The sequence below is a fragment of the Halichoerus grypus genome, chromosome 5 (genome assembly GCF_964656455.1).
Source record: "Halichoerus grypus chromosome 5, mHalGry1.hap1.1, whole genome shotgun sequence".
In the NCBI taxonomy this organism is placed as follows: Eukaryota; Metazoa; Chordata; class Mammalia; order Carnivora; family Phocidae; genus Halichoerus; species Halichoerus grypus.
Window position 1 is genome coordinate 47,700,127 of NC_135716.1, and position 24,298 is coordinate 47,724,424.

Below are 24,298 nucleotides of genomic sequence, written 5' to 3' on the forward strand. Positions count from 1 at the left end.
CTTCTGAGAGGGTCATAAGGATTCATTTTTCTCTCTAGCTGTAGACCTAAAGACAAAGACAAAATGTCTCCACTTAGGGAAGCCCATCAGTCTTGAGGTCAAAAGTTGTTAAATGGTGCTGGTCACATAGCTACATGACTAGCCATGATTCAGACACATCATAAATCTTTGTGTTTACACTAAACAATGTTGACAGCCTGGTACCTCCTGCTACACTGCCCCAAGCATACAGAATAACACTATTAACCAGTGACTATGTGAACATTCCAGGAATTTAGTCCTCAAAGCTTGAACAAGCATCATTGCCCTGGCTCCAAGAGTCCCCAGAGATAAGCAAGACTGAGTAAAACAACCTGATACATTGACACTTTCCTTTAAATATGGAACAAGAATAATAGCTTAAAGGTCTCCTATGCTCCAATTACTAAATTCAGACCTCAGTATTATAGGCAGGAGGGTGGAGTTGACTTTGAATGGCTGTAGCCCATGTTCTTTTGATACACCAAGCACCTTCTTCTAAGCATAGCACTGGCCACCAAAGCTGGGGTGACTATGCTTACAACCAGTTATTTCCTCTACCCGTACCTGTCCCTGAAACAATGTGCTGGGTGCCTGGGTGGCTCAGTCAGTGAAGCGTCTGCCTTCAGCTCAGGTCATGATCCTAGGGTCCTGAGATCGAGCCCCGCATCAGGCTCCCCGCTCAGCGGGAAGCCTGCTTCTCCCTCTCCCAACTCCCCCTGCTTGTGTTCCCTCTCTCGCTGTGTCTCTCTCTGTCAAATAAATAAATAAAATCTTTAAAAAAACAAACAAAAAAAAACACAAAAAAATAAAATGCTAAGAAAGAAAAAAGAAAGAAATAATGTGCTGACTGAAACATCTTTACCTGTCCAATGATGGCACAGAGTGCTTACCTGTCCAGTGGTGGCATACAGTGCTTACATGCTGGGAAGTATCCAGTGGTGTGGCATATAATGCTACATGTTGGGAAGTATCACTTTCCTAATAACTTCCTTTCATGTGTTATGTCCAACCAATGTCCATAACTAGCTCAAGTCTTAAGATAATTACTTTTACATTGATATTTCTTGCTTTCTTTATTTGTATTTATTCCTCTGGAACAGTTTTTATTTCTTAATTTGGGACATAATTGTCAAGAGTAAAGTGACTACCATTTCCTCTTTATATATGGCATACAGGGAGAAATTGGCAAGGAAATGTATATCATCAAGCAAGGAGAAGTCCAAGTTCTTGGAGGCTCTGATGGTGCTCAAGTTCTGGTTACTCTGAAAGCTGGATCAGTGTTTGGAGAAATCAGGTATCTTAAAGATATATCATAAGTATTAAAGTCTATTATTTGTCATAAAAGAAAAACCTTAGGTCATAAAATAACTAAGGTTCTTGCTCAAATTTGGCAAAGGTTTGATTGTTCTGAGAACATTGGTAAAATAAGGATTTTCATATTTCTATTTATCCCTTCTTCCACCAAAGACCTAGCTCATTCAGCTCCTTAGTCCCAGGACCTAGTCAGTGCCTGGCATAAGGTAGATACTCAGTATATATTGAATATGTATATATGTGAATGAATCAATGATGAAAGAAGAGGTTGGGAGAGTTAGTTGTCAGATTGTTGGAAAACTTAAATGTCAGGCTAAGAGAGCAGTTTTGAGTAGGCCAAGGAGGTGAGAAACAATCAGATTTTACAGGTCTTTTAGGCCATGGTACAGAATTTGTATTTTATTCTAAATACAAATGGATACCAGTGGAGGATTTTAAGCAAAAGTAATAAATTTGAATTATGATTTTAAATGACCACTCCAACAACTATGTGGAGAAGAGACAGTAGAAGAGCAAGAATAAAATAGAGGAAAGCAATTTAAAGTCATTTGTAGCAGTTCAAGTGAAAGATGATGGAATCTTGAACTAGGATACTGGCTCTGAAGGGGAAGAGAAGGGTGTACTGTCAGGCAGTTATTGATATATCAATTTCAGAATTGAGAAAATTGAAACTTTAAGGCACCAGTTATCTTGCCCAAGATAACATAGCTAATAGGTAGAAGGGACAACATTTAAACCTGAATTTTGTGGATCAGGGTCCAATGATCTTTGCACCACACTACAAAAGAATGATGTTCATCCAACCTCTGACTTCATAGTTGCTAAGAAATTATCTTCAGGTTTCCAGAAATATGGATAATTTCAGATGACTTCATATTAATATAAGAGATTTCCTTAGAATGTTGAAGCATGTTATTTCTCTGTTGATAATGAGGCCTCCCTTTTTTTATTATTTTCTCCTTGCTTAAAATAGAGTGGACACTCCTGTGAGGATCCTGCTTTGGGGCAGTGATGGAAACACTTCTCAGAATGTCCAAGATTTTAGTTCTTTGCTCATTTTCTATTGCTTCCTTACTGGGAGTCCTTGCAAAAGTGATTTAATATTTTAGTGACTTAATAACCACTGTAATCTTCAAGGTCATAAAACATGCAACAGTCTAATCTGAAACATTACAGAAATTAATTAGCTGACCTCTCCCAAGGGTTGAGTACTCCCTGAAGAATAAAGCTTTATAAATACAAGTATGTTAATTGCTGATACTATCATCACAGGAGGAAATATTCTAGGAATAGAATCCAGGTGCTGCTGAGCTGCAATTGAAAAGAATCTTAGATCTTGACAGTAACTTCTCAAATAAATCTCCTATTACCCATTTGGTTTCTAAGGCCAAATTGAAACCAGTAGACCAGGCAAGCTCTATACTTCCTCAATAGTCTGGTTGATTCAAGCAAAAGGGAGCTTTTTGCCTTGATTCTCTTCTTGGCTATAGTTGAGGAGAAACAGGATGCATCTGGCTCTTCCCAGATACCCACAGGCTTCATAGGCCCACAGCTGTCATATGCCCCTGGAGCTCTAATTATTTATTCCAATGATGGAAACATGACTACCAAACATCTAGATACTGGAAAGATCTGGTGATCATCTTTACTACTCAAAAATGCTGTGACCTTTGTTAAAATGAACTACATCCAACACTATCATATAGCATTTTTTTTTTATGTTATGTTAGTCACCATACAGTATCATATAGCTTTTTAAAGAAGGTTCTTTTTTCTGAGGAAAAAAATAAGAAAGAAAAGAATTGAGGGCTTTCAAGGACATTATATATTAATCTAAAAGAGCAAAGCCCTAACTAAAATATAGATTTACAGCCTGTCATGGAGAAAACCCAGACCATACTTCCAACTAATATCTGAAGAGTACAGACACCCACTTTTAATAGAGAGACCTAGGGTCTGCCAAAGGATGGTCTTGTAGTAGTTCTGACTCCATTGTTTTCCTTACACATACACTAAGTGCCAAGTCTTATTCACCAAATGTATTTAACCACTTCCTATCCTCCTGCTTCTCACCATTCTTGAAACACATCTGAACCTCTACCATTGGTATTGCTATTGTGATTTCAATAGAATTCCCTACTGGTTTCATATCTCTTTGAAATGTCTCCCCCTGGAAAATATCTACTCACTCTTCAGGATTCAATTCATGGGTCACCTTTCTGAAGCCATTTCTAATCACCCCCGAAACAATTAGATGCTCCCTGTTCTATGCTTCCATACTATTTTATTCATGACTTTACTATAGTAGTTACCACTGATTTATATTTAATTTGTTCAAATGGATCTTCCCAACAGATGAAGCTATTAAAATATAAGAACTAGAACTTTCCATCTCTATGTCACCTGCAGCCTCATAAAAATAATACAGTAGACCAATGACATCACCAAGGTGGCAACATAAGTTCTTCCTCACTTTGCTCTTCCTCACAAGCACAATTAACAACTATTAGAAAACAAGAAACTACTGAGAGAATCCTGGAACACATGGGTGAGGCTGAAGCATCCACTGCACCACAGAGACCAAAAGACTGCATTAGAAGGGTAAGAGAAGTGACTACACAGTGACCACATTGCCACTCCCCAAGACTAGCATAGCACCACACAGAGAGGTCTCCCCTGAGCCCCCAGTTTCTCCAGTGTGAAAAGAGAACCCAAGGGGGACAACCATCCCCCGCAAGCATTGTGGGAGCCCATACTCTGATCTTTCACCACAGGGATTGCAGGAGAATCTGTGAGTCTCAACCCCTGGGAATCTGACTGTGATGGAGAAGAGAGGAGAAGCTTGCAATAGCCAGCAAGTGGATCTTGTCAGACTAAGTTCATACCTGCCATGCCCAAGTAGTAATCCTAACCAGCAGCTTTGCAGAACCAAATCAGGAATGCACTCTGACCAAGGAACTCAGCAAAATGCGGATCTGTCTGATTCTGATCTTCAAACAAGGAGATTTGCAGATCTTAGAGCCCCGTTTGCCCTCATCCAGGCAAGGAGCTAAATCAGCCCCACCTACTCTGGAGAGTCTTCTGGCCCCATCTGACCAGAGGGCTAGTGACAACTCCTGGAAACAGTGTGGGCCAGTGGCACTCAAGCCAAGAGGCAGGCAAGCAGAGTTGAACACCCCCAGAAAAGCCAGTACTGGTCATGGAGCATTCCCATGGTATACACAGGCAGGGGGATTAATTCATAGCAAGGCTAAGAGCAGCTCTCCTCAACCATACAACATGTTTGGGAAATTTAGAAGAGCTTAGACCAGTCCCTTTCTCTCCCACGGAAGCAAGGGAGCTAAGAAATAGCCCCACCTGCTTTGGAGAGTGCCTTCTGGCCCCATCTGACCAGTCAGGGCTGGAGACAACTCCTGGAAACTATGCTGGCCCAGTGGCACTGAAGCCACTTAATCAAGGTAGACAGGCAGAGCTGATAGTTTGCAAAGCAAAGCCAGTGGCCCTGTTCAGTCAGGGAACCTGGGGTGCAGGTTGGCTTGAGTCAGCAAACAGTGAGCTTTATCTGCTTTAGAGCTGCTTTTCCTGCTGTGCCCAGGTAGGGAATCTAATTTACACCCCTGCTCATCGCTGACTACAACCTTTAGCCTATCCAAACAAGGAACCCAACCAGAATACACAGGAAGCTACATAGCCCATTCAACTGCCCTACATACAGTGACACTTGAGAGTACGTGCAGAGAGTACAGCCCACAGCTTCTCCCATCTAAAGAGAAAAATCAGTGGCCTTACCTAACCAAGGAATTCAGTATACACTCTGGCCTGATTTAGGTCACCAAACAATAAGCTGGGTCCCATCCTGCTGCCCTGCTACATCAGGGAAGCTCATTTATAGCTGCATCTACTACTGAATAGTGTACCCAGTCTAGACCATCTAGTAAGCCTGACCAGAGAATCCAGGCAACCATGGAGCCTGTCCTCCAGCTTCACTTGGACAGGAAGCCAGCCAGCAGTCCTAGCCAGCTGTTCCCAGCCATGGCACAATCCCCCATCTCCATCCTTAGAATTTGAACAGTTGCATCACATAAAAATTGACTGTAATAGCAGACCACATCTGCCCAAGGACATACCAGCAGACACCCAGAAACCCAAACTGAACTGATTGGTGAAGAACTGTCTCTGCCAAAGCAAACCCGTAAAGTCTGGTATTGGAGCCCAATTATTCAAATGTGCAAATAATAATGTTAAAAAATCAAGGATCATGAAAAATCAGGCAAATATGACAACACCAAAGGAAATTAATAAATCTCCAATAACTGACCCTAAAGAAATAGAGATCTATGACCTATCAGACAAAGAATTCAAAATAATCCTCTTAGGGAATTCGGGAAACTACAAGGAAACATGGACAGATGATTGAACAAAATTAGGAAAACAATGCATAAACAAAATAAGAAATTCAACCAAAGATGTGTGGGGACGTGTTGTCAAGAGTCCTTGAGACCCCTGGATGTTCTATGTCTCTTCCTAGTCTCACTGCACTAAGTCTATGCCCCTTTCTCAACTTGACCTCACTTGGTTACATCAAGTAAGGAGAAGTAATAGTCATCTCTGCATATCAAAAACTAGAATCTTTCAGGACGCCTGAGTGGCTCAGTAGGTTAAGTGTCTGCCTTCGGCTCAGGTCATGATCCCAGGGTCCTGGGATCGAGCCCCGCATCGGGCTTCCTACAGGGAGCCCGCTTCTCTCTCTGCCTGCCACTCCCCCTGCTTGTGCTCTCTCTCTATATATATCTCTCTCTCTGACAAATAAATAAATAAAAATCTTAAAAAAAAAAACCTAGAACCTTTCTAAAAGCCCACCAAGAGGACATTAAATACCCTAAATTGTGTTGCAGCTTTTAAATGGAATACTATGGAACCCTCAAAAATAATGCTATATTTGGGGTGCCTGGCTGGCTCAGTTGGTGGAATGTGTGACTCTGGGTCTCAAGGTTGTGAGTTCGAGTCTCACACTGGGTGTAGAGATTACTTAAAAATAAAATCTTAAAAAAAAAAAAGTTCAACCAAAGAAATAGAATGATCAAAAAAAATATATATATATAAATGCAAGAGTTAAAAAGCACAATAATTGAACTGAAGAATTCAGTAGATAGTTTCAAAAATAGACTCAACCACACAGAAAAACAGTGATCTGTATGTAGGACTTTGGAAATTACCCAGAGGAGCAAAAAGAAAAAATAATGAAAAAAGTGAAAAAGGCCTACAGGGGTTATGGGACACAATGATGTCTTGATACATTAACCCTTTATCATTATATAATGACCTTCTTTGTCTCTTTTTACTATTTTTAACTTAAAGTCTATTTTGTTTAATATAAATATAACTACACTAACTCAAAAAGATATCTGCAATCCCGTGTTCATAGCAGTATTATTTACAATTGCCAAGACATGGAAATAACCTAAGTATCTACTGATGGATAAATAGATAAAGAAGTTGTATTCAGGGGCACCTGGGTGGCTCAGTCGGTTAATTGTCTGCCTTCAGCTCAGGTCATGATCCTAGAGTCCTGGGATCAAGCCCCACATAGGGCTGAGCAGGGAACCTGCTTCTCCCTCTCCTTCTCCCTCTACCACTCCCCCTGCTTGTGCTTTCTCTCTCTCTCTCTCAAATAAATAAATAAAATATTAAAAAAAAGAAATTGTATTCCTATATTTATATATATATGAATATCCATATATATGAATATTAGCCATAAGAAATCCTGCTATTTGCAACAATATGGATGGACCCTGAAGGCATTATGCTAGGTGAAATAGGTCAGACAGAGAAAGAAAAATATTGTATGATCTCAGTTATATGTAGAATCTTGAAGGAAGGAAGGAAGGGAGGGAGAGAGAGAGAGAGAGAGAGAAAGAAGAAGAAGAAAGAAAGGAAAGAAAGGAAAGAAAGAAAGAAAGAAAGAAAGAAAGAAAGAAAGAAAGAAAGAAAGAAAGAAAGAAAAGAAAGAAAGAAAGAAAGAAAAGAAAGAAAGAAAGAAAAGAAAAGAAAGAAAATATTCATAAAAAAGGCCTGAGGTTACCAGAGGCAGAGGGTGGGGGGAGGAGAAATTGGAGGAGGTGGTCAAAAGGTACAAACTTCCAGTTATAAGATAAATAGGTACTAGGGTTGTAATGTACAACATGATGACTATAGCTAACACTGTTGTATAATAGATAGGAAAGTAAAGAGTAAATCCTAAGAGCTCCCATCACAAGAAAATTTTTTTCCTTTTTTCTTTCTTTTCTTTTTATTGTATTTATAGGAGCAGATGAATGTTAGTTAAACCTACTGTAGTAACCATTTTATGATATATGTAAAACAAATTATCATGCAGTATGCCTTAAATTTATACAGTGATACATGTTAATTGTTTCTCAATAAAACTGGAATTAAAAAAACTATACAATAAATAATGATTTTCATTGATATCCCGCCTCTTTTCAAAAAGAATTTGTAGGTGTATTCAGTAATTTTTAGTTAATTAGTTCACTGTGATTTATAAAAACAAGTGAAATTTATAATGTGAAGTGCCTCAAAGAAGGCCATGCATGACATGGTAAACAAGAAGGCCAACAAGAAACAATTGCCTCCTTGAAGAGCCTTACAAACAGATGAGACAAGGAAACAAAAGATTCCAATACCAGGTGATGAAATGTTATGGATTGCATCCAAAGACAGAGTATACACAGGATCTTACAGAGGACAAGGCTTCAAAATGACCAGTGTATCCCTTGGATTTGGCAATCACTTGAGCTTATTTGGGAACTGAAGGAAGACATTTCAGTGCTCCTCAAATGGCACATGCAGATAATAATGTGTGCACGAAGGTCAATCCTGGTAGTCCCTACTGTAGGATCTGTAAATGATTATTCACATAATGCCTATAGCGGTTGCATGGTGATCCTCACAAAGATATATCCATGCCCTAACCCCTGGAACCTATGAATGTAACTTTACTTGGAAAAAAACACAAAAAAAAAACAAAAAGGCTCTTTACAGATATAATTAAGTTAAGGATCTCAAGATAAAATCATTCTTAATTATCTGGATGGGCCGTGTATCAAATGACAAGTATCCTCACATGAGACAGAAGAGGAAAAGACACAGACACAGGGGGAAGAGGGAAAGGTCATCTGAAGACCGAGGCAGAAATTGAAATTATGTAGCCACAGCCAAGGAATTCCTGGAGCCACCAGAAGCTGAAAGAGGCAAGAAAAGATTCTTCCCTAGATTCTTTGGAGGGAGCCCAGCCTTGCCAATACCTTGATTTTGGACTTCGGCCTCCAGAATTGTGAGAGAATGCATTTCTATTGTTGTAAGTCACTGGTTTTGTGGCAGTTTGTTAAAGCAGCCCTAGGAAACAAATACCAAACTCTTTAAATTGTTAACTTTAAAATTTTTACTGGGGAAAAAAAAGGCATGCTTAACACCTCCCTCTACTCACCCTACATGGCCAGTGCACCTCTGAGACCTATCAATCTTACCTCCTTGATATTTTCCGATCATTTGCATCTTACCATCTCCATTGTTCCTGCTTTGGTCCAAACCACCTCCACCTCTCACTGGACAACTGCAATGGCCTACTCTGCATTTCCCACTTCAATATCTACATCTTCAGCAGTCCAGTCTCCACTCTGCAGCCAGAGGGATCTTTTGGAAACACAGATATGATCATGTCCCTCCCCTTCTGCTTAAAACAGTTTAATACTTTTATACTGTTTTTAGGAATCAGAACAAAGTTCTTATCCTGGCCTACAAGGTCCTACAGAGCCTAGCCACTGCCCACCTCTCTACTTCACATTGCACCTCACTCTTGTGCTCTTTAATTCAGACTTCAGTTCCCTGAATATGCCACATGCCATATGGCCATGGGGAGTTTTTCACACATGCTCTTACCTCTGTCTGGACATTTTCCCATCTCCTTTACTTAATCTCAGTTCTTTCAGAACTTCCTATATTCTCTACTATAGGGACCTCCCAGTTCTCCTTGCTATATGCTCTGTCAGACTATATTCTTTTCTTTCTGAGAACTTATCTTTGTAATTAAGCCCTCATTGGTGCTTTATTTCTTTGATGTCTTTCTTTCTCACTAAACTGTGGGCACCAGGACTATTGTGTATGGCTGTTCAGTTGTGCTCTGCATCAAGATGACCAGTGAGGGACCATATTCCACTCCTGAGTCATGATCTCTTCTATTGTGCTCTTCTTCATGCACAGGTACTCTTTACTTTGCAAATGGGAACATTTTTCTGGCCCAGCTTTGCACCCACAGGACTACATGGGCCCAGAGAAGCTACATTTTTCTATTTTGCACAAAGGCACAGGTTTCCGGGGACAATAGCGGACACCACGTTTGGTTTGTTCTGCACTCAATTCCCAGCACTTAGGGCAGTGCTTGGCCCACATAGTAGCTAATAAATAGTTATTCAATAAATAAGTGAATGTAATTATCTTTCTATCTTTGCAAATGTACTAATACACATTCATTTTTGTCATGAATATGCATATTCAGCCTTGTGCCCTTTTAGTCAGTTTTTATTATTAAGAATGGCACTGCTGTGTTCATCTTTATAAAATTACTTTGCTTTTATTTCTTTGAGGTTTATTCCCAAAAGTGAAATAACTAGGTCAAAAGGTAGAAACATTTCTATAATTCTTGTACTATATGGGCAGATTATTTTCCAGAAAAATTGAATCAATTTACAATACAACATGCGATGTATAGCTATTTTTCCCTAACGTCACTGGCTTTACTTTATTATTCTCATTGGTTTTGCATTTTAATAGGTTGTTTTAATTTGCATTTCTCTAAATAGTGCCTGGAAAATAATAGGTCCGCAATAAATATTTTCTAAATGAATTAATTTTCTATGGACCTATTTATTTTCATAAATATGATCATTTATTTACCTTCTGTATTTCTTTCTTTTTTCATCATCCTTTTTTCATCATATATAGCAGGTTATTGAGTAGAATTTAGGCATTGATGTATTCTTATATATTTTAAATAGTGTGGTTTTCATGTAAAATATTTAAATTCTGACATTTCATCAGTTTTATTGGTCAAATCACCCATTCTGAGAAAGCTTTTTTGATATTTACCTTGTATCATAGTGAAAAGCCCAAAAATTTTGAAAAACAATCTAAACCTCTTTTTCCCTCTACACCATGTTTGCCCATGTATTTTCACTACATCCTTTTGTAGACCATCTCTTTGATTGTGTAGCGCCTTTTTGCTTAGAGCAAAAAGCAAACCTCATCTAAGTTTCACAGTATTCCTGTAAACAGCTATATTTTCAGTACCATTGTTAAAACATGTATCCAAATATCCTAAGGACACCTCCTAAAGTAACTTTGTCCAGTGTCTCTAATTCTATGAAAATCAAGGTTCCTTACCACCATTTGGAACAGCAGGGAGGGAGTCAAGATTCTGACAGTCAGACTTTGGCATAGCTTATCATGCCAGCCTGACTGGCTTCCTCCCTTATTTTTTCTAATGTCCACGGGCAAGTAAATATGTGTCATTAAAATAATACCAATGACTTCACTGGCAGCACTAAAGGTCAAGTGTAAAAAAAAGGTTCTCTTGATTAGTCAGCTCTGGTCTTACATTTGAATTTCAACAATGAAACTCATAGTTTTGTTTTTGAATAAGTCACTTCACTGATTCTGGACCTCAGTGATTATGTCAGTAGGTATAGGTAAGAACCTACATCACCAGATTGACATGGTCATTAATATATGTCATTGTTAGCTATTCTGACTCCAAAGAAATGCTTAATAAGCTACTGTATAGTTTGTTTGATATGGTATTTTCTAACCAGAGTATCGATTGCAGAGTATTCTCCTGAACACTTGAAAGTATGTAGGTAAAAAGGGCACGGAATAAAATATACACGTTATTCTTTTTTTCCTCTCCACATCCTTAGAATTTTTGCCTAGATTCTTCATTGTTCAGCTAGTTCAACTCTATTATCAAGAACCGCTAGGGGGAAAAGGGCTTTGTATTTTGTATATGTGAAATCTAAACTCTCTAACTCTGATGAAAGTCCACATACACAGATTTTTCTCAAACTACTTTACAAAAAAAAAAAAAAAAACCACCAAATTCTAGGTTAACATGTGTTTGCCTTGCAGTAGTTTTATGAATATCAAAGTATCTGCAAAGAGCAAGCAGCTTGGGCAGAGGTGACACTAGAACATCCTCTGATATTTGCTCACCTACAAAAGTTTTGTTAGGATTTATTTTTAGTGAAGTGGTAAAAATTTTCAAGCAACGGAGTGTTTTCCAGTAACACTGAAAAGGATAAAAGAGTATCTCAGAAAAAGGCTACACAGGTGATCTAACCTCCCACCCTCTAAATATAATCCACTTGGAAATTTGCTTAATGAGAACAGACATTTGAAGTTTTAATCTCTCACTCAGCATTGGATGTGATACTCTTTCCATCGACAGTATTCAGAGACCATTTTATTTCTATTCTAGGAAATGATTCTTCTACATGGAAAAAAATGCTTTTAAACTAGAAATATCTTTATTTTAGGAAACATTCTCATTTTTTTACATTTAAAGTATTTGCCATTTGGGTTTTTTTTAAAGATTTATTAATTTATTTTAGAGAGAAAGAGTGTGGGGGGGGGTAGGCAGAGAGAGAATCCCAAGTAGACTCTCCACTAGCACAGAGCCTGATTCAGGGCTCAATCTCATGACCCTGAGATCATGACCTGAGCTGAAATCAAGAGTCAAATGCTTAGACTGAGCCACCCAGGTGCCCTGCATCTGCCATTTTGTACTGCATTTACCTGTTTAAGAAATCTGTATGGGTTTGCATCCCAATTCCACAACTGATCAGCTGTGTGACTGTGAGGAAGTAACTCAGCTGAGACTTCATTTCTTCATCAGTCAAAATGGATTAATAAAAATATATAACTACCCCTTAGGATTGGAAAGCATTATATGTATTAACACATGAAAAAGAACTTAGGGGGTGCTTGGGTGGCTCAGTCAGTTAAGGGTCGGACTTTGGGTTCAGCTCAGGTCATGATCTCAGGGTTCTGAAATTGAGCCCCACCTTAGGCTCTGCACTCAGCATGGAGTCTGCTTGAGATTCTCTCTCTCCCTCTCCCTCTGCTCCTCCCCCATTCACACACTCTCTCTCTCACTCTCTCTTTCTCCAAAATATATAAATAAATAAAATCTTTAAAAAAAAAAAGAAAACTTAGAAAAATACCTGACTCATAGTAAGCCCTCAAAAATATTAGCTAGTAATATTACTATATCTGCTAGTCTGACAATCCTCACCCACATTTATCCCGCTCCTAGATTATAAACAGTTTATGGGCAGATGTTAATCATCTGTATGGCCCCAGAACTTAGCATCGTATCTAGCTCATTATGGAGTATGGTATTTCTACACACTCCTAATTTATCTCTAATTTTTTTTTCTTTTCAATTTATACAGTGAATTCCTCACATTCTCCCATATGATAGGCCTCTAAGGTATAAGGTTCTATACAATATCAAACTCATATAGAAATACTATTTATCGAAAGTCCAGCTGAGAAAGGCAATGTTTAAGAGGGATTATTTTGTTCTCTGTATATTCTAGGTACAACAAAGAGAGGGCAAGTTACCTGGAATGCATCATACTGATGCCCCTCCTCACCTGTAGGTGAGAATTATTCTCACTAAACTGGACCTTGGAGTGACACACAGCCTTTAATGAGGACCATATCACAGTTATAGCAAACTTATTTTTGCATCTATCATAAAAATATGAGGATGGTGTTCACCATTTACATGTAGTCTCTCTAGTAAGACCTTCAAGAGACATTTTTATCTTTCTTAAAGCTAAGAATTCATCCATTTTTGAAGTATAAAAGACTAAGAGTCAAATTTGAAGCCCTCTTATAGCAAAGTTTGCATTTGTGTATGAATCCCATTTATGTCTCCATTCTTGTTTTTCTTTTGCTCTTCCATTCAATTTATGCCCAATTTATACCTCTGTGTTCTACTTATCTGTGTGAATGCTTTCTGGATACGCTAGCTCTGCTAAAAAGGGCTGTGCAGGCTGCGCACTGCACAAGTCCAGGGAGCTCCAGTCACATAGTCTACGTATGCAGTGCACAATTTATGATGCCATACGTGGCAACTCTGGAAAAAAGCTGAGAATGAATGACAGGCTAGGGACTATATGAATATTTTAGCTCTCTGTGATTTATATATATCACATACATCTATATTACATATATGTATATTATATATGCACGTTATGCATATATATATGTATATGTGTGTGTACACGCATATATGATCTCCATGTCACCATTTATTCCTGACATTTACAGAGTTTTGCACATATAGGTCCTCTCATCCTAAATATACCTTCTCTCTCTGACATTCACACAACTGATTTCACTCACTTATCCACACACTACTGCTGTGTATAGTACCACTAGTACTATAATGGTTAATTTTATGTGTCAACTTGACTGGGCTAAGAGGTGCCCAGATAGCTGATAAAACATTGTTTCTGGGTGTGTCTGTGAAGGTGTTTAGGGAAGAGATTAGCATTTGAATAGAGTGAAGATCACCCTCACCAGTGCAGGTGGGATCATCCAATCTATTGAGGTACTGAAAAGGTGAAGGAAAGGCTAATTTGCTCTCTCTGCTTGAGCTGACACATCCTTCTTCTCCTGCCCTTGGCCATCAGATGTCAACACTCTTGGTTCTTGGGCTTTCAGACCTAGACCTGTATTTACCTGGTAGGCTTCCCCCTCATCCCCCCAGTCCAATGACACCACCAGCTTTCCTTGGTCTCCAGCTTGCAGATGGCAGATTATAGGACTTCTTAGCTCCATAACAATTCCCATAATAAATCTCCTCTTATGGATTCCAAATATCTCCTTTCTGTATATATCCTATTTGTTCTGTTTTTCTGGAGGCCTCCAAGTAATGCAAAGTTATATTTATTATTACTTATTACAGTTACATACCACAAATTAGGGTTTAAAATTTCTCAGCCAGGAATTTTACTTAATAGCACCTTCTTCATAATTAAATATCAGGAGTCTATAAACACCTATTTCTCCCTAAAGATAATCAGATACTTATAGTAAGTAGTAAAAGATGGCCTTGTTTCCTAAAAGAGTGATTAAGTAACCTGCTTAGAAATGCACGTAATAAATGGTAGAGTTATCTGGTTCCAAAGTCTGTATTCTTTCCACAAAACCATACTAGGCTTCAATAATTCTTCTTTTGCCATACTTTAACTCATTGCACTGAATACACGGTAGGTGCTTAATAAATACTTACATGATTGGAGTGAAAATCAAAAAGGTCTTTAAGTTATTGTCTAAGGTCACAGCACACAGAGGTGGATCTAGAATTAGAATCCATTCCTTTTTTTCCTGGGCCATTGCTCTGTTCGCTATTTTTTGACCTGCAGACACTTATCATTAACCTCAACTATTTATCCACTAATACGTGCTTTCAGAAACTATATAGGGTTGGGAATATTTAGGGATCTTCTTACTAAGCTATTTAATGCATGAAACTTTCCATTGGTGGAATGCTGGAGAAGCATTTTTTGGACAGAAGAAAAAAAAGAGGCTATTTTAAACGTTGCTGAGAGAGTTTGGGCAAAATCCATCTGGCAAACAGACTATTTCTTCCGTTCAAAAACTCATCAAGCACTCTAAACGTGTAACCTGTAGGCAAGTTTAATTAAAGCTTGAGAAATCTCAAAATAACCTGACATTTAAATATGTTATTTCCGTTCTGCTCTCATTGTCTGACACACACAGAGACATTCTTAGGCCCAAATTAAGCTCTCCAGTGCCATCTAGCCCTGCCTAACTACTGGGTTACCCTGTACACAAGACAACAGGAATGTAAATGAAATAGGCTCATTCTATCATTGTCCTTCAAATGCCAACATCCATTTCATAGAGAGACAAGTAAGAAGATAGATAGGAAGTTGGATGGATGGATAGATAGATAAATAGATAGGCAGGCAGATAAGGTAAAATTCATTCCTCTTCCTTATAAAAAAAAAAAAAAGAAGAAGGTGAAAGCAAAGCTTGTCTTGGGAAGAACCTCAGGAAAGGACTAAAGAATAAGTTTTTGGGGGGTGCCTGGGTGGCTCAGCAGTTAAGTGTCCAGCTCAGGTCATGATCTCAGTGTCGTGAGATTGAGCCCCGTGTCAGGCTCTGAGCTGGGTGTGGAACATGCTTAAGAGTCTCCCTCTCCTTCTGTCTCTCTGCCCCTTTCTCTTGAGAGAGAGAAAGAAAGAAGAAAGAAAAAGAAAGGAAGGAAGGAAGGAAGGAAGGAAGGAAGGAAGGAAGGAAGGAAGGAAGAAAGGAAGGAAGGAAGGAAGGAAGGAAGGAAGGAAGGAAGGAAGGAAGGAAGGAAGAAAGAAAGAAAGAAAGAAAGAAAGAAAGAAAGAAAGAAAGAAAGAAAGAAAGAAAGAAGAAAGAAAGAAAGAAAGAAAGAAAGAAAGAAAGAAAGAAAGAGAAAGAAAGAAAGAAAGAAAGAAAGAAAGAAAGAAAGAAAGAGAAAAAAGTGTTTTTGCCATGGAACAAAAAATTTTAAATGTGAAATCACCAAACAAATAAGTAGGCATTAACATGGTCAACATTTATGGATTCCAAATACCTACTTTCTGTCTTGAGGGAGTAATTCCATTTTTAAGTGGCCTGGATAGTCCTGGACCTAAGTTTAATGAGAAGTGCTGGTAAGAGGCCCTGTTTGATTCCTTAAGGTGGCCTAACATTAGGATTTTTTCCTCTTTTTTTCTGCCTTATCTGGTTTCAACTGAGCATTCAACTCTCCTCTCTTAGCATGTCAATTATACTTCTTTTAAAGACATTTTAGTGGTAGCCCTAGAGTTTGGGATATACATTTTAAACTAATCTAAGTCTACCTTCACAAAACACTACCTACAGAGCAAGAGCCTTACACAATATTCCCAATTCTTTTGTAGCAGCCCTTTAAGACACTGATGTCATTTATTTCATTTATCCATTTGCTATAATCACCCAAAGCATTGCTACTTTATTATTTAAAGTTATTTTTTAGATCAATTAAGAATAAGAAAAACAAAGATTTTAGTTTTATTTTACCTCTATTTATTGCTTCTCCAATGTCCTTCCCCTTTTTATGTAGACCTGAATTTCTAACCTACATTATTTTCTTTCTTCCTGTGGAACTTCTTTCAACATTTTTGCAGGGTAGGTGAACAAATGTTGTATTCCCTCTGCTTTTATTTTTCTAAGAAAATCTCTGCCCTTTTTCACCTTGGAAGGGTAATTTCACTGTACATAGAATTCTAGGTTGCTGATTTTCTTTCTTTTTTTTTATACTATTTTTATTTTTATTGAAATACATAATTGGCATATAATATTGTGTAAGTTTTAGGTGTACAACATATTGGTTTTATAAATTCATATATATTGCAATATGATTACCACCACTGCATTAGCTAACCTCTATCATGTCACATAATTATAATTTCTTCTTTGTGGTGAGAACAATTATGATCTAATCTGTCAGGAACTTCAACACTATATTTCACTCCCGTCTCTTCTTACTTGCATGGCTTCTCATGACAACTCTGCTTATTATTATCCTTGTTCCTCTTATAGGTGTTTTGTGCCAATCTAAACCTACCAATGTCGTGGTTGGACTGGCCCTTTTGGTTTTTATTAAGATTGTAAGATACCGGGGCACCTGGATGGTTCAGTTGGTTAAGTGTCTGCCTTCAGCTCAGGTCATGATCTTAAGGTTCTGGAATCAAGCCCCACCACAGACTCCCTATTCAGCAAGGAGCCTGCTTTTTCCTCTCCCTCTGCCACTCCCCCTGCTTGTACTCTTTCACTTTCTCTCTCTGTCGAATAAATAAAATCTTAAAAAAAAAAAAAATTATAAGATGCCCTTCAGCAACAATCATCAAGAAACTTAAAAATATATAGATTTATTACTTACAAGATCTCAAAAATTACACAGTCCACCTGGGGCCACACAGCGAGGTCACAGAGAGAGAAAGAGTACACAGGCCTGGGGTTCTACTTTTACTGGGGCTGAGAATGGGGGCCTAGGATTTTGTGGGCTCACTCTTTATTGGTGAATTTAAAACATAAAAGCAGGAATTTAAAGTATGAGAAGTGAAAAAAACAAGCTAGTCCAATGGTCAGTTATCAATCAAGATCTCTAAAACAAAGGAGCCTCGGTGGGGTAAGGCAGCCTGGCTCTTTATATAATTGGGTGGCTGGCAATGTGTTTAGTTAAGGTCGGCATCTTTGAAGTGGATGCCTCTTTGAAATGGCAATCAAGCTTAGGTCAGGCACTTGGATTTCAAAAAAAAGGAATAAAACACAACTGTCAGGGGTAGGTATTTATTGTGTGTGGTAGTCTCGGAGCTTCCTGGATCTGTGGTTTAGTGTCTGTCATTAATTTTGGAAATTCCTTGGCCATGATTACTTCAAGTATTTTTTATAATATTAAAGAATGGTGTATGCCATGTATATATTTTATGTATATGTACACACAAAAGATACAGGTCTATTTATACTTTTTGAAATTGTCCTACAGTTTTTGATGTTTGGGAGCAGGTTGTTGAGGTTTTCTTCATTCTTTTTTTCGCTTTGCATTTTAGTTTGGGAACTTTCTACTGACCTATCTTCAAGCTCATCTATTTTCTTGGCCATGTTGCTGTCCACTGATGAGCCCAGCAAAGTTATTCTTCACTTCTGTTACAGTGTTTCTGATTTCTAATCTTTCCTTTTGAATTGTCTTAGAATTTCTCTCTCTCTCCTTTCATTTCCCACCCAAATATTCTTATATGATATGTACTTTTTCCATTAGATCCTTTAACATATTAATTGTAGTCATTTTAAATTCTCTGTCTGAGCATTTCAATATCTGTGTCATATCTCAGTCTGGTTTTAGTGCTTTCTTAGTCTCATAAGGCTGTGTTTTTCTTGTTTTTTTAGTGTGCTTTATAATTTTTTGTTGGAAGCTGTACTTGATGTAATTGGTAATAGGAACTGAGGCAGATAGGTCTTTAGCATGAGGTTTTATGTTAATCTGGCTAGGAGTTGGGACTGTGTTTAATGTTTGCTGTAGCTCTAGGTGCCAGAACTTCCAAATTTCTTTAAAATGCCCCTGTTTCTATCTCCCCTTTTGACTTTGGCCTTCCCTAAGTACACTTCCTCAGAGAAAGTCTGCATCCTGCAGCTATAATCCACTGTTATTATACAAGAGCCCCATTGGTACAATGATAAAATATAAGGGAGATCTATAATCTTATAATTAAATCTCAGTCTTTTAGTGGATCTGTGCCCTGGGATGTGACCTTTACAAGTGTTTCTTGGCTTCCCATCCCCCTTAAGTAAGACAGGAAGGCTAAAGGGGTCTGGGATGGGAGAAACACTTTTCCTTCAGGTGGTATAGGGTTCTGGTAGTTTTTTTCCCTAGATAGCAGCCCTTTGTTATGGAGAACAAATAAGCCCTGGGTGTATTTTATGATAATTAATCATCCCCTTCCACTGCCAGAGCCACAAGCAGATCTTTCTTGGCTGTTAATCTTGAGAATGTGGTGGGTTCCTCAAGGATAAACCCATACAAGTATCAGTTTCCCCATAATTGTGACCCCTGAGAGTTCCTTGATAATCCACTGTCAACCTAATAGTTTGTCAAAATTACCATTTAAATGTTTGTACCAGTTACAGCTCCAGGCCTTCTGTTTCAGGTAAATAGGTCTGGCTGTGGCTTTCTGGATTCACCTATCTCTCCACATTTGGGTGGGAGTTTACCCTGTGTCCTCAGTTCTCTGACAGATCCAAGAAAAGTTATTGGTTTCCAGTTTGTTCCAGGTTTTTTTTTTTAATAGTAAGAACAAAAGTGACAACTTCTAAGCTCTTTACATGTGAGAGCTGAAACCCTGTGTTAGTTTCTTATCAATTAACAGCTGGTCATAATGTTCCCTTTTCTGCAACAGTCAGAGAAGCTCATATTGTCTAATACAAATCTTTAGGCATAGGACCCATGCAAGTTCTCACACATCATTGCCCCCAAAGGCAGGGCTGTGAAAGTATCAACATTCCTATTGCCAGCTATTTTCTCTGTTCTTTCTACCCCTAGAGATTGTGTTTTTATTAATGTGAGCCTTCTCTCTCACACACACATACACACACACACACGAAGGAAAAAAACACAACTATTTTCTCCTAACTAATTGAGTCCAAGAGATTAAATCCACTGTACTATCTTTGCAAGGCAGAGCCTGTAGTGTTTTTTTTAAAACATTTAAATTTGTTTTTTCTTGTCTTGGTTTTATATGCCAACCCTTATTTTCCAGATTATTGGTGAATGATATAATTTTTAACCATTTTTTAAATTCATTTGTGTGTTCATTTATTCACCAACTACTTATTGGTCACTTCCCAAATACAAATGCCCAGCTATATCTCTAAGAGATATAAAGCCCAGAATTCATTGACATTTGAAGTGGGAAGTTGTATGTGAATGACTGTACTACCGAGCAGTTTACAATATTGAGAAACGAGATGATTTGGGAGTTAAGTAGGAGAAGAGATTTGATTCACCAGATATAACCAGGACATCATTAAGATTTGATGTCAAGGCTGTATCACACAGGGCCCGGGCAGAAAACAGAGGTACACTCAAACAAGGTAATGAAGAAGACTTTAATAGATGAATTATTGACAGAAGTCAATAGAAGGAAATTGCAAGAAAATCTAAGTGTATCCAACAAGGGATGGTAATGCATCCTGAAGCTAGCAAGGGAGTTTTTCTACAGCTAGGCCTAAAGGGGAGGGCACATTACCAGAACCAAGAAAGAGCTGTGGGAGTCACTTCTAGAAGATGACCACCTGTCAGAAGCTGTGAATTTTAGTAGAGAACTGTGGCTACTGCTAACCTAAGGCCTAGCAAAGAGTGAACAGGGGAATAAATGCTCCAACACCACACTCCTCCTGCTTTCCAGTTTCTTACTGATCATTTCCATTGGCTACACTCAAATGAAAGTCAGAGGACAAGCCTATGGAGGTCAGTTTTCTTGGAGCAAAGAAGATGGGGAAGATGAAAAGTGAATCTAGAGGAGCAAATAGAGGATACCCTGTCCAAAGAGACTATGAGCTTCTGGAATCTGGAATGGAGACTCTCATGGCTGCAAGTCCTTCATGTGAGGCGGGAATTCAATACAAAACATGTTGAAACCTATTGCCACTTCCATCTCCACATCTAACTTCCTCCACACAATCACCTGAACTCTCACCTTCACCTTTCCAAAGCAGTATAAATGGTTAAAATATTTGATACCTATTTTTTTAAAAATCTTTTTTTTTTTTTAAAGATTTTATTTATTTATTCATGAGAGAGAGAGAGAGAGAGGCAGAGGCAGAGGGAGAAGCAGGCTCCCCGCAGAGCAGGGAGCCCGATGCGGGACTCGATCCCAGGACCCTGGGATCATGACCTGAGCCGAAGGCAGACGCTTAACCGACTGAGCCACCCAGGCGTCCCTATTTTTTAAAAAATCTTGGTAGAAGAGTGAAACTGGTGGTAAAGATTCATTTTTCTCCTCTTTTAGCCTTCTAGCAGCAAGAGGAGGAAATCGTCGAACTGCCAGTGTGGTAGCCCATGGGTTTGCCAATCTTTTAACTCTGGACAAAAAGACCCTCCAACAAATTCTAGTGCATTATCCAGATTCTGAAAAGCTCCTCATGAAGAAAGCCAGGTATGACCTTTAAAACCCCATTAGAGTTTGGGCAGTGATAAACTTTCTCCATGAGGTGCATTTAACAAACAACTGTTTATGCAACAATCCATTGAAAACTTCACAGATTAGGAGAAATCTTAGTGCCTCTGGTAGGTTTTTCCAGAATTCTTACAGTACTATCTAAAGTAGCCTTTCTCTTCTATCCACAGGGTGCTTCTAAAGAAGAAGGCTCCAGCCACAGAGGCAACTTCTCCAAGAAAAGGACTTGTCTTTCTCTTCCCACCAAAACAAGAGACACCTAAAACGTTTAAAGCTCTCCTGGGAGGCACAGGAAAAGCAGGACTTACAAGACTACTCAAATTGAAGAGAGAACAAACCATTCAGGTAATAAGACAGAGTGGATGGAGGGCTGTAACAGACCACTGGACTAAGTATACCCAGACAAGCTTCTACTTTAATTCTATTTCAGACACTGGAATAGTTTGGATGTATCTAATGTGACTATTTACTACTTTATTTATAGCAATTTATTATTATCTAAACTGTATCCTCATATATCATTACATTTAATCTTCATTGTTTATTATAGATGTTTTTAATACATATGTATACACAAATACATTCAACTCTCATTATTTGTACATTCTGTATATTTGCATATCTACCTACTCACAGAAATTTCTTTATAAACCCAAAGTCAGTACTCAACGTAGTCATTTGCAAACATACTTATGTTCAGAGCAGTGAAAAATTTAAGTTGCCCAATGCACATGTTCCCAGCTGAAGTTGAATAAGAAGACACTCTACCTTCTTATTTCAGTTCTCACACTATAAAAAAATGACCTTTTCGTGGTCTATTTAAGTGCGATGTTTTTCTCATATTTTTACTGCATAGAGCTAAAGTGCTGTCTAGTGTTCCTAAGCACGAAAATGCTCTGATGTGCCTTACAGAGAAAAGACATGTGTTAGATAAGCTTCATTCAAGCATGAGTTACAGTGCTATGGGCCATGAGTTCAATATAATGGATCAACAGAATATATTAAATAAATGTCTTTAAATAGAAATATACATAAAACAAGGTTATGTATTGATCTGTTGACAAAAATTTGGCCAGAGGCTCATAGAAACCAAATTCTGCATTATCCCTAGGAGCAATGGTTCAGTATTTGCTAATTCTGTGTTTGTGGCAGCTTTATAGAACAAAACTACCAAGAAAAATGAGAATCAATTGCATATGTATAAGCACACATATACACCTATAAATATATAACACATTTTACCAATGAGCCAATAAATATTTTCACAAATATTCCATCACTTATATATCACAAATGTTAGTAGCTAAAAATAACTTCATAGATTTCATCCAAGCCCTTCTTGTTATAGATGAAGAAACTGAGCTCCAGATCAACTAATTTGGATAAGATCACAAAAAGTGACAGAGTAAAAATTATTACCTGGGTACTCAGACTTCTAGACCTACACTGAGCTGCCTCTCGATTCCTAGAAATTTCAAGATACTCAAATGTTATTTTTCTCTCTTGATTTTCATATTTCTTTGATTCTTGTAATAAGCCTATGAGGACAGATATCGAAAACAGAACAGGGATTCAGGTTTTCTGAATCTAGTCATGTTATCTCTAAAACTGTAAGAAATGGGTGGCTGTGGATCTTTCAGAAGATCGTTAAGCAGATATTATAAATCAGTCACACTCAAGAGACTAAAACTTGCCTCTTCCTTTCCACACACAAATACTGTGGTGAAAATTAGGAATACAGTATAAACCAAATGCCTCATTTAATCAGCATAAAAGTAATAATTTATGTAAAAGATTAATGGGGTAAAGAAATATGGGTCATTGTGTTAAATAAGTTTCTCAACTTTACACGTGCACATTCATACCTTGTACAATTCTCTCTTAAACTGACCTGAAGCATCATCAGTAAAGAGCATAGTATGTTTTTTGCTATGAAATGTCTACGGATGATACTAAGCATAATAGTTTCTAAAACCATATAGCTCAAGCACCCATGAGACAAATGGAAAAGACTGTATGAGGAAAGAGAGATGAGTTTCTCCCTGAGGTTCTCCCATGAGTTTATGCAGCAGGAAAACCATACTTTCTGTAGTGTTTTTATGGTATTTGGTTAACACTTTTTTATTAGAAAATAAATATTTAAAATTTCATCTTCATAAAATAAATAAGTACATATTTTTAAAGCAAAAGCAAGGAATCTTGAGCACTAAGTCTAATAATTCAGAGAACATGAGGACCAATGGGAAGAGAATTCCTTGTCAGGGACAAAAATGCGATCCAGAATTACTCTGTTAAGTCAAATGTGACAGCTCAGCTTCATTCTTCAGCACATCAGAAAGCTGTGAAATGATATTCAAATGCAAGGCAGACATGATTCCCACATTAACTTCATTCAGACAGTCTGTCTTGGTAGTGATCCTTAGCCATTGTATATTAATCAAAAGACTCCAGTGTCCTTTATTATGATCTCAAAACCAATTCTTTGTAACTGCTTCTTCCAGAAAGCAAGTGAAAATTCTGAAGAAGGAGAGGGTAAAGGAAGAGAACATGAAAATAAAGGAAGAGAGCCATCAGAGAAAACACAGGACAGCTCCAAATGTAGAGCAAATTCTATTACAGCAGAAGAAATCCCTCAGTCAATTAGAAGGGCAGCTTTACCCGCAGGAACTACTCATCAATCCCTCATCATCAGCATGGCTCCTTCTGCAGAGGCTGGGGAAGAGGTTCTGACAATTGAAGTCAAAGAAAAGGCTAAGCAATAAATGTTTGATTATCTTTAGATGTAATCTAGCTAATTCCCAAAGAGATTGTACCCAGGATTGTGGCTTAAATTAATGAGGGGAAAAGACCTTGCCGGGACCCTTGAGAAACCATAAACAAATCCCTAGCTTAGTTTCTAGGACTTATCTGAGAGTGTGATCTTACCCAGTAGTAAGAAGATTATTTCAAAACCATCCCTATTCTCTGTTGTCATTAGCTTTGTGCGATTGGTATTTCTCCTAATTTATGTAGTAGGGCTTTTTCTTCCATTCTCTCTTGATCTTTCTTTCCTCTATTTTGATTAGTTTGGTCTTGGCCCTGAAGTGATTAACTTACCTTTTCAATTTGTGTGTGTGTGTTAAAGTCTTGCACGGCACTGTTAG

General features: G+C 38.1%; 1 protein-coding gene across 1 annotated transcript in view; it reads left to right on the top strand.

Annotated features, from left to right (window-relative positions):
- CNGB3 (cyclic nucleotide gated channel subunit beta 3) overlaps positions 1 to 23,917 on the top strand; it is a 136,537-nt gene extending 112,620 nt beyond the window's left edge. The window contains exons 15-18 of the mRNA XM_078071673.1: positions 1,197 to 1,315; positions 20,988 to 21,134; positions 21,326 to 21,500; positions 23,657 to 23,917. Coding sequence (XP_077927799.1) covers positions 1,197 to 1,315; positions 20,988 to 21,134; positions 21,326 to 21,500; positions 23,657 to 23,917 — 702 coding nt within the window. The remainder of the gene's footprint in view (positions 1 to 1,196; positions 1,316 to 20,987; positions 21,135 to 21,325; positions 21,501 to 23,656) is intronic.
- Positions 23,918 to 24,298: the final 381 nt, after the last annotated feature.